The sequence below is a fragment of the Benincasa hispida genome, chromosome 1 (assembly GCF_009727055.1).
Source record: "Benincasa hispida cultivar B227 chromosome 1, ASM972705v1, whole genome shotgun sequence".
Taxonomy (NCBI): domain Eukaryota; kingdom Viridiplantae; phylum Streptophyta; class Magnoliopsida; order Cucurbitales; family Cucurbitaceae; genus Benincasa; species Benincasa hispida.
This window is the reverse complement of record NC_052349.1, coordinates 84794806-84810091: the sequence shown is the minus strand read 5'-3', so window position 1 is coordinate 84810091 and position 15286 is coordinate 84794806. Positions and strand designations below refer to the sequence as shown.

Here is a 15286-nt window from a genome sequence, read left to right as displayed (position 1 = left end):
CTCATCCTCCATAGGAAGGTAAGATTTTGGTTTCTTAGTTTAGGGATTCGGAGGAACTCGATATAATTTTGTGAGATTTCAATTTAATGATGTATACAAACTTGTTTATGAGACATTGCTCCTAGTTGGATGACTCGCATGACACCCGTGTGGGCAAGCCAAATCGAAGGTGGCGTGTCTAGATAAGGCTTCCTCTTTTGTGTAAACAAAATTAAAAAATTAAAAAAATTAAAAATAAAAATATTTTTTTTAAAAAAAAGGTAAAATAAAAGTTTTGTTACCTTAAGTGTGCCATTACAAAGTTGAGTCTAGGAAGCTTAGCTCTTGAAGATTCGAGCCAGTGTAGGGGAAAAACGAATTGAAGGCTTTATAAACTGTTCCAGGTTTTGTGAGCTTAATTAGTAGGGCTTTTGACTCACTCATGCATGAGTAGATTTAGAATCATTTTTAAATGTGCTTCATTGATTGATTGTAATCGAATTTCATTTTTTTATTGCAAATATCATCCTTATAGACTGTTGAGACTCGAATAACGACCCTTGTGATTAAACAAGCATAATTTTCTACGTGAATGTGTGATTCTACCTTGCTCAAGGACGATCAAGAATTAAGTTGGGAGTATTTGATAGCACCGAAAATGTGTTATTCTCCTCTTCTTAATTCTAGGTTGTTACTATGTTTAATGTGTTTATTTGATGATTTTGTAGGTATTGAGCATCTTGAAGGTAGAATAAATTGTTACGAGCTATTTGGGATTAATTTTGAGCAATTAGGAGCTAATTTGAGCAACCGAGCTTCAAAGGGATGTGAATGGATGAAAATACCCCCGGACGGATTATTGCAACGCTATAAGACAGTAGCTACCTATTTTGGGCAAAACAGGGTAGCATTGCAATGTTAAATGTAGCGTTGCAACGCTGCTTATAGCATTACGACGCTGCGGCCAACCTCTATATATATGTTTCTTCCCTTTAGGTCAGAAAAGACACGCTCACCTTCGGCCTCCAACCGATTTTTCCCCTCGTTTCCCTCTTCCACTTGTTATTTGGGTGTTTCTTTAGTAATTTTTTGAGTAGATGCCGAATTGTAGCTTCTCATCCTCCATGGGAAGGTAAGATTTTGGTTTCTTAATTTATAAGGTGAGATTTCAATTTAATAATGTATACAAACTTGTTTATGAGACATTGCTCCTAGTTGGATGACTCGCATGACACCCGAGTGGGCAAGCCAAAACGAAGGTGGTGTGTCTAGATAAGGCTTCCTCTTTTGTGTAAACAAAATTAAAAAATTAAAAAAATTGAAAATAAAAATATATTCTTTTAAAAAAAAGGTAACATAAAAGTTTGGTTACCTTAAGTGTGCCATTACAAAGTTGAGTCTAGGAAGCTTAACTCTTGAAGATTCAAGCCAGTGTAGGGGGGAAACGAATTGAGGGCCTTATAAACCATTCTGGGTTTTGCGAGCTTAATTAGTAGGGCTTTTGACTCACTCATACATGAGTAGATTTAGAATCATTTTTAAATGTGCTTCATTGATTGATTGTAATCGAATTTCATTTTTTTTACTGCAAATCTCATCCTTATAGACTGTTGAGACTATAATAACGACCCTTGTGATTGAGCAAGCATAATTTTCTACGTGAATGTGTGATTCTACCTTACTCTAGGACGATCAAGAATTAAGTTGGGGGTATTTGATAGCACCGAAAATGTATATTCTCCTCTTCTTAATTCTAGATTGTTACTATGTTTAATGTGTTTATTTGATGATTTTGTAGGTATTGAGCATCTTGAAGGTAGAATCAGTCGTTACGAGCTATTTGGGATTAATTTGGAGCAATTAGAAGCTAATTTGAGCAACCGGGCTTCAAAGGGACGTGAATGGATGAAAATACCCCCAGACGGAGTGTTGCAACGCTATAAGGCAGTAGCTGCCTATTTTGGGCAAAACAGGGTAGCACTGCAATGTTGAATGTATCATTGTAACGCTACAAACATTATGACGAACGTGCGCACAAGGCAGCATTGCAACGCTGCTTGTAGCATTATGACGTTGCGGCCAACCCCTATATATATGTTTCTTCCCTTTAGGTCAGAAAAGACATGCCCACCTTCGGCTTCCAGTCGATTTTTCCCCTTGTTTCCCTCTTTCACTTGTTATTAGGGCGTTTTTTTAGTAATTTATCGAGTAGATGTCGAATTGTAGCTTCTCGTCCTCCATGGGAAGGTAAGATTTTGATTTCTTAGTTTAGGGATTCGAAGGAACTCGATGTAATTTTGTGAGATTTCAATTTAATGATGTATACAAACTTGTTTATGGGTTTTGATTCAAATTTATATTTATGAATTGCATGATTTTAATTATTAATTGACGCCTAATAATTTTGTCATGTGATTCTGATGCTTTGTGATTACCTTGTAATATCTTACACATATTTATAAGTTAATCCCATTGGAAGCAATAGGTTAGTTAGGCAAAAGGACGACTCCTAGCAACCTAGAGAAAAATCGTATTGATTGTTTAATTAAATGTTGGAAGTTAAGCACTCATTTTAACATAATCCCTAGAACTTAATGCGATTCGTTAATTTGTATGGAGCGCGGATTCTTTTTTGTGCATTTTGACTAATTAGATAATTAGGACCATTGGTTGGGATTCCCAATTGGGCTAAGCATGAACAAGAAGTTTAAGTCATAAATTGAGTCAATGATCTAAATTACATTGAGGAAATCTATTCCTCTAAGCTACAACAGCTCGATTAATTGCACTTCTATCTTTTATATTCTTGTACTTTATTTTATGCAATTTCAATTATACATTCACACTAAACCCCCCTTTTGATTTCAGTTAAACGATCTTGTGGATATTTCTAAATGATCGCGTAGAAAATCTAAACGATCATGCAGAATATCTTAAATAATCATTTAGAATATCTTAAACGATCGCGTAAAATATCTTAAACAATCGTGCAAAATATCTTCTTTACTTGTTTGTGTGGCTTGTTCATGATAACACTGAAAGGACTCGTGATAGTAATAATAATGATGGTAATGATGATGATGGTGGTAATAATGAACGGACTCACGATGATGGTAATAATAATAATAATGAAGGAACCCCCCACGTTGAGTAGTCCAAATGTATCAGTGATCAATGTGTAGATGTTGAGCACAATATGATGAAAGCAACAGTTGATGAAAGATTTGACCTCCCCATACAATTGTTCAATCTTCAATTTGGATCCAACTAATGTTATGGATAGTGCAACTCAAAAGGAAGCCATTGAAATGAAGGTACGACCATTGTATGAATTAATCATCTTAACAATGACATCAAGGTACGACCATCATTATTTAATTGATTTACAATTTAAATGTAGGAGAAAAATGATCTCCCCGAGCGTCGAAAAAGGAAGAAATCAACTAAGTTTTCACCTAAGTATGTGAAAAGGCGAAAAAAGTCACATGTTAGTAACAATGAGGGAAAAGCTCAACCACCTTCAAGTGACCTCCAACCACTTTTAAGTGATCCACACCCTCAATCACCTTCAACATCTTACCAAGAAGCTCAACCACATGTAATTAAGCCTCAGCCACAAGACATGTAGTGGAATTGAAACCAACAAACAAGTGTTATCAATCCCAACCCTTTAGTCCCGGTACCGGACTTTCCCATAAGAAACATTACTGATTATGATCCATTGTTCCCAATCCTGGATGAGCTGTGGAGTGCATATAAAAAATGGAAAAGCCATCTGAAAACTAAAAATGAGGAGCAAACGGTTGTATATATATTTTGAACCAAGGAGTTCTTCAGGACACTTGAGCAGAACACATGAGTGATTAGGAATGTGAGTAATTCTGTAAATCTTATAAAATTTCTATACGATTGTTTAGAAAATGTTAAACGAACACTCAAAAAGTCCTAAACATCATTTAGCAATTACCAAATGGTAGTTTAGCAAATATTATATGATCGTTTAGAAAATCCTCAATGATTGTTTAGACAATCATCAACGATCGTTTATAAATGCTTGAATGATCTTGTAGTAAATCTTCAACGATCATTTAAGAACAACAAAGTGATCATCTAGTAAAATTGGATTTATACTTTCATCCCTTTTTTTTGTATCAGAATATTGACCTCTTATTGGTACACGTGCATCATAAATTACAGTCGAAACCTGATATGTGTAAGTATCAATTCACAGTGGTTGATTCTAGCTTCACGGTATGCAAAATTTCACATCATAATAACTCTTTGTTCAACTTTATATTACGTATTACTTTGCCCTAGGATGCAATAATGTTGCCAAGGAATTGTTTCCAAGATTTGGCCAGAAGGTATGGAAATGGAATATGGAAAATCTGCAGGTTAATTGATTTTGTAATAATAACTAACTTATTATATGTATATATAACTACATGTTATATCAAATATAACATATAACCTATAGTTTCATATTATATCAAATACAATATAACCTATAGTTTTCATTCCCTCATTAATGCACGGTATTTAATATAAATCTCATTTATACTAAATTTAATTATATGAATTTAATTTACATAATTAATATTTGAATCGTTTTCAAATATTTATTTCCTTTCAAATAAACTTTATATTATAATGTATCATATATATTATAGTAATCATATCATATATAATTAAATTAAATTAATTATATCACATATAATTAATTCTCTCAATTAATTTGAAATTTTTAAATTAATCCAAAATTGATTCTCATTTAATCCCTGTTGAGCTACAGAGAGGACCTCATAGATTTGTAGCTTGAAACTCCAATGGTACTTAAATAATTAATTAAACTCCTTTAATTAAATTATTCAACATCCATTAACTGTCGGACATTCCACTAAACATAGATAGTTGCACTCTTCGTACTATATATATATATTTCTGTGTCTATTGGATATAATCAGTCAACAATACGATGACCTTTCACAAATTGCTCGTAAGTATAGTTAGCCAAAATTACTGTTTTGCCCTATAGTTATATCTAACTTCTCAAGTACCATTGATCCCTCTAATGAACAATAAGTCATAATCTAACTATGACCAAATCTTTCTTGGGCCAGAAGAGGGTGTGGTGCCACATTGTTTAAGCCTCATAATCAGCCCTTAAGAGGGCAATTTATCTACTTACCCCGATGCTGGAGAATGAGTGAATTCCATCTTGTGTAGTTGTTTTCCCAGCTCTCCAATCAGACGAATCCCCAAAATGGTAGGCTTATTGAGTCGGCGATCTGGCCACTCTCACCCAAGATTCAAGTCATGTCACTTATGGTCATCTTGGTTAAATGTAAGTCTCAATTATGAACGACGTTATATAATAAGACTAGTCATTTCGTGGTCCAGTCTTATACAAACTTCTTTGTATAGAATACCCCCACTCATATGTCTCCACATGAATGATCAAGATCGGATCATTTATAGCATTTTACAATAATTATAACACCTACAAAGCGGGTCGTACTCGTAGTGTCACCAGGATAAGGTATCCAGTCTTATCCATCTACTACAGACCATTTAGATTATCACTTAAACATGATCCACCTGTATGTCTCTACATACATGTTTAAGCTACAGATGATAACCTTGGATGTTAATTTATTGGTTCGTGGGTTTAATGCTACTAAATGTCAAATAAAATATCTCATATTTTATTAAATAAATAAAATGTTTGTACAATACAATTACAAACTATAGAACCCTATGAAATTTAGGGCATCAACCCCAACAATATGTACGTCAGACATAGAACCAACCTTGTAGCCACTCATGGATATGGTCCAATAGCTTCGTGATTGGTAGTTCTCGTGCATCTTTCAACACTTTATTGAGGCATTCTACTACATTTGTTGTCATCTTGTCATACCTACAATGGACTTGATAAACTTTTTTCCATCATTGTAATCCAATCTTTTCAAGATAGGTCATCACTCCAGGATATTGATGGAGCTCAGCCCAAGACATCTGAAACTCAAACATTCTATAATCTTTCATTGCTAGTTAGAAGTGTGGAATTATGACCTTATTCTTGAATCTGTCCACCAAATTGTTTCGAATATAGTTTATACATAGGGCATGGAATGCATCAGGGAATATACTTGAGATAGCCTTTGCAACTGAGATGTGACGATTTGATATAATCATTAAATTCAGAATGTCTCCTACCAAAGCCTTCGAATGAGTCATGAACCAATTCCATGATGCATCGTTCTCCCCATCTACAATGCTGAAGACAATAGGATATATGTTGTTATTAATATCAATGCACGTTGCTATTTACAACATACCTTTATATTTCTTGTACAGATGTGTCTCATCAACAATGATTACTGGGTATATGCAGCTTAAGAAACCCCTAATACACAGACCAAGTGCCATGAAGACATACTTAAAGTAATGTCCATCCTCAACCTTAATCTCAAATATCGTACCCAAATTTGTAAGCTTAAGTGCCTTAACAAATTCCGTAACAATAGCATATGATCCTTCCGGCGACCCTCATGCAAACATCAATCCATACTCTCTAGCGTGATAAGCCCGTTTGTAACTTATATTCACTCCAAAATCTTGTCGAACACCCTCTATGATATCCCTCGGGCGGTATGTTTGACTAACTTGTTTGTATTTGGACTTGATTAAGTGTCCAATAACCAAACTTTTTGCTTGTCAAGAGAGCATGTATGTTCACTTGGATATTTCATCACTTTGAAGGAATCACTTTCTTTCAATTTTTTTGCACAGACCCTCCACTTGTATTCCTTCACTGAACACCGTATAGTTAGCAATCTCTTCGTTGACTTCTCTACACGGTAGTCAAAGTTCTTTTTTATTGCAAGTATTGACAATTTAACTAGCAAGTCATATTTCAAAAATAAAATCTAACTGACCTTTATATCCTCGTCATTCATATAATCATGAGGTACTGTGATGAGGTCGTAATACGATGGACCCTCTGATGGTCTGGGTATATCTACAATGATTGGGTTGGAATGGTGGAATACATTTGAACCAAAGGCCTCATAGATGGTAGGACAGGAGCAGATGGGGTTGGAACATAAATGTAAGATGTTGGAGAAGTTTTTGGTCCTGAAGATTATATATATCCATGGTCCATATCGAATTGTGGAGTACATTTGATTCATTGTTACGACCAAATCAAGCTTCACTTCGATCTTTCCGAAGTTACATGGCTCAATATGATCATCCATTGAAGACATGGTGGGAATATTACATGTTGGAATGGTTGCATATCCAAAGTTTTGATTAGTTGGAATGAGTTGATTCATTGGATTGCACTATTGGTACATATTCTCAGTGTGTACTCCATGACTTTCACAAGGTGTAACTGATACAAATAACGGAATCCGAGATGCATCACTGTCTTCTAAAAAAAAGCTAAGATCTTCATCGTCGACTATGTCAGTTGGGAGAGTCGAGACCAATAGATTGTAGCAACATTTGATGTGTATATCAAACATATTTGGATCGATATTCAGTCGTTGGTGCATAATATTCACTAATTCACTGACTATTATATCATTTCTGACCTTCGAACCTTTCATATGATCTCCAAAATAATTGTTTCCTGATTGGTCTCATTTCCCACCAAATCGTACAAAGATGCGAAGTAGCATCATTGATCTACTATTGGATTAGCAAATTTTAAGAAATCGTCAAGTAATTGATAAGTGATCACCTAGCTATCTATAAGTGTTTACTTAAAATTGTATACGCAATCGCGTATATACTACTAAACAATTGTTCAGTATTATATATACGATTATTTATATAATACTACACAATCGTTGACTATTATATAAACGATCGTTTAAATAATACTAAACGATCATTTATATAATACTAAACGATCATTCATATAATACTAAACGAGCGTTTATATTGTAATGAATGATCGTTCATTCAATACTAAACTATCTAAGGGACAAGAAATACTGTAAAATATCACTTACATTCACTCCATTTTTGGATCTAACGAACAAGTCTTCCTCTATACCCAAAGACACAATGAAATTAACAAAGATGAAAGCTATCAACAATGAGGATGTTGTACTGAAATTCTGAGAGAACAATGAGAAAATGAAAAGCGTTCAACGGAAAATGAATAACTGAGAGTGACCTTCCATTCTTGATATCAATATTATTCAGTGCTATTGTTAGAATAGTAGTTAGGAATAAATGCGTTGGTGGAATGTTAATGTTGCATTGAATACATATTGAATGAGGAGCTGAAAATCGTTGAAGGAAGAAGAAATGTGCGGTTTGAGGAATTTTTTAAATTAGGGTTAAATGTGTTTTTTCAAGGAGATGATGTCTAATATATCATCACTACATCTAATGCTCTTGAAAACAGGGCTTTCCTAGCATACCAATGTCTTTTGAACTCCAGAGGAAGAATTCATCTAGACCGTACGATTTTTGTTTCATGAATCGGGGGAGATTCTGGTGCTCGTGGAAGATCATGTTTCGTCACTGCACTTTACGTTTGTTTTTCTTTTCTTTCGTTTTTTTTCCTGGAGGGGATTATGCGAAGCCGTTTGAGAATTGGATAACCATCATATTTGATAGTTCCAAATAATCTCCCACTATATGCTTCTTATGGGAATTTGGAATATTTGTTTATTTTTCAGATAAATCTTAAAAAACCCAGCGGCCATGTTCTTCTCCAACGGTTTTACTTTCCTCCGCATCTCTCCCTTTTTGTTTATTGCTCTTTCTTGGTAAATATGGCTAGCATTTTTTTTTCTTTTTTCTTTTTTTTTCATTGTTTGAGTTAATTTTAAGCTGATTTTTCTCCAAATTTTCAGTTATGGGTATTGGTTGTTGTTGGTTTTGAACTTTATTTTGCACATTTAGTTTCTCTAATTTGCTTTCGTTGAAATTGAATGAAGTAAAAAAGGAAGATATGAGCTTATAAAAGAAATTCTAATGAACCCGAGTTTGTGTGGAGGCTCTAATTTGCTTTTTATTTGTGTGTTTGCAGATACAAGTATGAAAATTTTGAGGTAATTATCGAATTCGACTAATTTATTTGCTCCATAGGTGAAATTTTCTTTTAATATTTTTTTAAATTTATTAATGTAAAGCATCATGTTCTAGTTGGACTATGTATCATCGGTACTAGTTAAACCAAAGTTAGTTATTTGATTTAAAATTGAAATGGAATTGAGTCCATACAAAGCCCTCTTTTTTTTCCTTTTTTTTTTTTTTCATGTTCTTCATTTTGTCATCTTGAGCTATCACATTCACTTTTCATTTCTCTCTTTTGTTCTTTTATCAAATCATTAATGAACTAGCTTTAGCTCTTTTATTGAATCATATGCTGAGGTTCATCATTCATGACTATGCTTGTGTTACATTCTCTTTTTCTTCAATGGTATAAGAATTTTACCATTTTACCTTAGTTTAGTTGTTTAGATTGTTTATTTTAGAAATTTAAGATGATTTGAATAATATTGATTATTATTAATGTGAAGTTAGAAGTAATTTGTTTACTAACTTTGTAGTTAGACATGCATTATTTCAGTTTGGGGTTGAAGTGGTAATGGAAGAAAATTGGCTTGTATATAATGTTGTTATTAAGAAGCCAAGGAGGAAGGTAAAATTTTACATTTGCTTATTCTAATAAAAAAAATTGAGATCCGATAAAAAATGTGAACCCAATAAGAGGCACCACCTTATATTAAGTTTTGATTGGTATATAGATAAATGTATAGTTATGTTTAAGTTTTATATTGATGTTACTATTTATATTTTGTAGGTATCTCAGAGTTTATGTTTAAGCAAGTAGAGAAGAATCAAGATATGTTTTGTGGATATTATGTAATGTAGATTTGTATTTTGTAGGTATTTTGGGGTTTATGTTTTGTGGATATTATGTAATTGTAATAAACTTTGTGAGACTAAATTATATATTATATAAGAAGACTAATTAAATGTAAAAGTTATTGAATTTAGTCTATTTATTTAAATTTGTAAGATTCAAGTAGATTCCAATTATTGCTTTTTTTTAAAAAAAAATCAATAGGTTTGATTTTAGCAAATTAGAAAATTTTGATATAAAAAAGGACCATTTCCGATGCCAAATTTTAAGGTGCTGAAAAAAACAACAAAAAAAATATGTAAAATTTTGAAATCTTTCTCAACATCAAACTAGATTAATGTCAGGAGAGGTATCTTTTCCCAACGCCAAACTAGATTTAGAATCAGAAGAGGTAACCTCTCCCAATGCCAAACTAGATAAGCATCGGGAGAGATAACCTCTCCCGAAGAAATCAGATTGGTGTCGGGAAAGGTACCCTCACCCGACGTTAATCTTTTTGAATTTGGCATTAGGAAAGATTTTTTCCCCCACATATCCAACCCTTCCCCGACGCCAAGAAGTGGCGTCGACATAGGGTATTTATCTTGATGCCAATAAACCAATTTCTTAGCGTCAAGAAAGGTGACTTTAACCGACACTACCGTTTTGGCGTCAGCATATCTCCTCCTAATTTCAAGCGTCGTGGGATCAATTTTTTCCGACGAAGGAACTTTTTTGTGTAGGGATAGGATTTTTCTAACAAGGTTTTTCCGATGACCTTGTCGACGGAAAAAAAAGCGTCGGAAAAGCCTTTTCTAATATTTTTTTGACTTTTTTCAACGATTTTTTTTCTGTCGACAGAAACATAATTTTTTGTAGTGATATAGTGACTCAAATAGAAAACTATTTCATGAAAATATATATATATATATTGACATGTTTTAGTAAAAATGTTAGACACGTAACTCAAACCACTACTCATATCTAGAAATTTATGTCACGGAAGCACAATTTTATGTAAGGATAGAAATAATAGTGCATGGATTTTTAGGTTTATGTATATATATATTGTACTTGAACTTTTAACACATTTCTAATAATTCCCTGCATTCTTGATTTTTATATCTAATATATTCTTAAAATATCAATTCTACATCCAATAAATTTCTTATATATTCAAAATTAGATTTTTTGTTAGACATTAAATTTCATTTTGTGTCCTGATAAATATGACTGGAGATTTTTTTGAAAAAATTAATGTATATATTAACTAAAAGTTTGAAATTTTAAGGTTTAGTTAGAGACGAAAATAATTTTTTTTATATGATAAAATGGTTAGTTCTTAAACATTTTAAATATTTCTAAGATTCATTAAATTTGAAATTGAAAGTTCATAGTTTTACTAGACATTTTTAAGTGACTTGTTGAATCAAAATTAAAAGTTTAAAGATTTATTAGTTACAATTTTTAAAACTTATGGTTTACTTTAAATGTAACTTTATATACATTGATATATGATATCGAGATTAATTAATATTAATTAAAAGATTTCTATAAATTTTTATAAAAGTATTCACCTAAAAATATAAACAAAACAATTAAAAACGTATTTATAAAAGTGTTTTAAAGTAGAATTAAGTTTTTTTTCATTCAACCAAGTTTTGTAAAATAATTTATCTAGGATTAAAAAAAAATTATATTTTAATATGAGAAAAATATTAAAATTATATATATACTTTTTTTTTTTTTGGAGTAATGCTCCAATTCCATTTCATCCAAATCAATGGACGATCTAAGTCTTTGTTCAATAAACTATTATACTTCAGCCCAACTAACGGTCGCTTTGATCCGTTACACATCAGCTCAAAAGTACCCTTTTATGTATATATAAATGTGTATGAGTTAATTAAGTTAGAAAAATATAAGAAACCTGCGCCTAATTGTCTTGAACCGGAGACCTTGAACTAAGAGACGGTAAATTTACCACCCAGCAGCCGCTGAAGCAATCAGTTGATGAACAAACTATTTACTAGGACTGTTTTGAGAATAATTTTAATATCTAATAAGAATTTAGTATATATTTATTTAAATCGAGATGCATGAAAATATGACCAAGAAGAAATTTGATTGTTTGACAACCACTCAAAATAATTTTACAAATATATTTTTATCAAAATTGTTTAAACAAAAATGATTTTTTAAAAAATACATTTATTTGTCGGGTGAATCCAAAAAATCCTCATAATTATGTATCAAATAATTAATGGTGAAGATTAGCTTATGTTTAATGATTTTTCATACCAAGACACCTCCTTTATTGAATAGGGGTACGCATTACTGAACTACAATGGAATGATCACAACCTTTGAATAATATTAAAAACCAAAATAACAATATAAGTACAATCTCATACGTGTAATGCTTTCAAAAATTCAGATTTGAAGTAGTGTATTCATAATAAATACACAAAAAGAAGGAAAAAAAGGCAAAAATACATCGAATGGGTAGAAATCAGCGACCAAAACCACCACACTCTTGCTCTTCATCCTGATTCTTCACACTGTTATTTTCTCTTAACAACTCAGTTGTTCACAAGCCATAAAAGGACACCAGCTCAAAATCCCAATTATGTATAGAATAGACGAGAGTTGAGAAATTGAGATGAACGATTACATGCCTTGATCAATCAGGTAATCTCCCAACTTCTCAACAATCATGTTGCACTGTCCTGGTGTCATTGGTTCATCATATAAACCAAAAATCAGTGCTTGGTTTGTTTTCTTTACAGTGATTCCAGAAGTGCCCTGTCAAGTGGATGGAATTAAAACCAAATTTGAAGAACCATCACAGAAAATGTACTGAAACTCTTAAGATTGCTTGATGCAAACTCCACAGTATAAGATTGATTGATTTATTGGAAATTTCTCAATGTTGAAAAATGATACCAACCATGAATGATGGAAATTTCCCATCTAGGAACTAATTTGACAAAAATAATACAAATCTATGAACTAATTTCTCAAAGTGGGTTTAATTAATAGTAAAAATCTAGAATCTTATAAAAACAACAATGGGACTTTGACAAAAATAGGCAATATTGTGGAAACATAAATAAGTCCAACAATGGAGACAGTGAACAAAATGATTTATCTCACAGGTTTAGGTCTCTTCTTTAGATTTGATTTGTTTCGTAGGGAGGAACCCATTAGTGATGGCTCAAGTAGCAAAATCAAATGGATTTAACAATTTTTATTCAACATCTTCTTGTAAAAAGAAAAAAGAACATAATTATCAGAATGTGCATTTGATATTCTTAATATTCATAGAATAATCAATCCTAATGGTCGAGTCTCTGTATATAATCTGCATTAGAGTAACCATAAAATAGAATGAACAACATTGATGATCGATTATCATAAGATAAAAGAGAATCACGGCAAGATATTACCTTCTTTCCACGGATAACAGCTCCAGATTCTCCCTGAATAACCATGTATTTTGATCCACCAAGGTGCAACCCAGTCGGGGCAAGAGATCCAGGCTCATCAAAATCCTTCATAATGGCAGAAATCTCTTCTGGTTTGTACTAAAATAACAAAAGAAGATATATGCTTATTTATCCATAAACTACTACCAGCCAACAGAAATTGCTGAAAAATGTTCTTAATCAACAAGAATATTCAACAATCGCCAATACAAAGTTTCCAATCCCAACGCAACTAAATATATTGGAAACAGAATCCTTCAAATTCCTACTTACAGACATTTTCTTCGATCAATCCATTTCCCGATCCACGCTCATGCTCACGTCAATATACAATATACAATAATAAAACAATGGAAACAATCTACGATCAGCAATGAAAGTGCAGAATTCTCAGATCGCAACAAGATCATAATAACAAGAAACGTAGAAACTCGATTTTCAGGAAACGCATCGCTCATTATATCCGAAACAGGAAATCTGGAGCCTATTTGATCATGACGTCGACAACAACTAAAAGGTAAAAGAAAAGAAAACGAGAACGGCATATAATGATCCGAAAAAAAGGAAGAAAAATCAGAAAAACGCCATTTGAAAACAAAATTTGATGAGAGAAAAGAGAAACACCTGAGGGAAACCGGAGCTCTGAGCCCAAACAGAACCGTCGTTACCGACTATAGCAGCGGCTTTGAGATGCTGGCCATCGACCTCATACATCAACTGATCATCAATGTAAGATTGCCACGACATTTTCGATGTTCACCAAGTTACTGAATCAATGAAATTCCCTCCTTAGTTTCCCTTCTTTGTTTTGGTTCTGGTTTATTCGCTCTCACTTCGAAGAAGAAGATGAGAGGGGTATATATAGTGTTGTTTGGAACTTCCTTTTTTTGGTGGTCCTTTCTGATGTATTTTGCGCCGTTGATTTGGATTTGATCGAACGGGTGTCGTTCACATTTGTGGGGTTTCTTTTAATCCACGAGACTCGTTCGGAGTGGGGCCCTGATGAAACGTGGCAAATGGGGTCTGATTCGCTGTATCCATAATCATTCTTTTTCTTTACAGTGCTTATCACGACCGTCTGATGCTCATGGCTGGCCTTCCCCGGGCCCCACTTTCTTTTAATCATAAAAGTTGCTTTTAACATATAATTTTAGTTCAGTCCAAATCAAAATTAAATAGAACAAGCATAAAAGTTGCTTTATTTTCCAATTTCATTTTTTAAGAAAGAAATATAACAATTATACGTTTAATCTATGTATTAAATTTTCATCATTCGACATGTTGATATCTTTATAGAAATGTTTAACATTCACATGAAAGGTAAGTCAAATTATATCATAAAAAAATTTATGAAACATACAAAATAAGTAATTAAATTAATTAGAATATAAGGTAAATAATAAACCTTTTAACTTGTTTAAAAAACTTAAAATATTAATTTATTAATTTAAATATTTTATCTTTATAATTTATTTATTTTTTTAGAATATTCATCAACAATAATATTTACTCGATATGCTTATTATATTTTTCATAAAATTGATATCTCAATATTTCTATTTTAAACATTGATTTTTATTAGTCCAAAAATAACAATGGGCTTTCTTATCAAAAAAAAAAAAAAAGAGTATCTTTTGAGATACCAATCATAAAATAAATTTTATACTTCTGTCTTAGAAATAGATGGATTCCACTTAGCACCAAACTAAAAAAGACTGTATATTTAAAAATTAGATTAATATTATAAATATTACAAGTAAATAGATGCCTATGTATAGTAGGCCAAGTGTCATTCTCTTATTATCCCATTGTTTTCTATGATTACACACTTAGTATCTGTATTATCGTTATCAAATTACCTATAAATAGTTGTATTTTTTGGATTTTAAAGATCACATATTAGTGAGAAATGGAAAAAAAAAAAATTCATAGAATTCCATAAATTT

At 32.2% G+C, this 15286-nt stretch overlaps 1 protein-coding gene across 1 annotated transcript; it reads right to left on the bottom strand.

The window, feature by feature from the left end:
- Positions 1-12206: 12206 nt before the first annotated feature.
- On the bottom strand, positions 12207-14170 carry LOC120071731 (profilin-like). Its single transcript, XM_039024115.1, has 3 exons — positions 13965-14170; positions 13302-13439; positions 12207-12657 (listed from the first exon to the last, which is right to left on the bottom strand). Exons 1-3 carry the CDS (start codon positions 14085-14087, stop codon positions 12523-12525), a joined length of 396 nt encoding a protein of 131 aa, XP_038880043.1. The 5' UTR covers positions 14088-14170; the 3' UTR covers positions 12207-12522.
- Positions 14171-15286: the final 1116 nt, after the last annotated feature.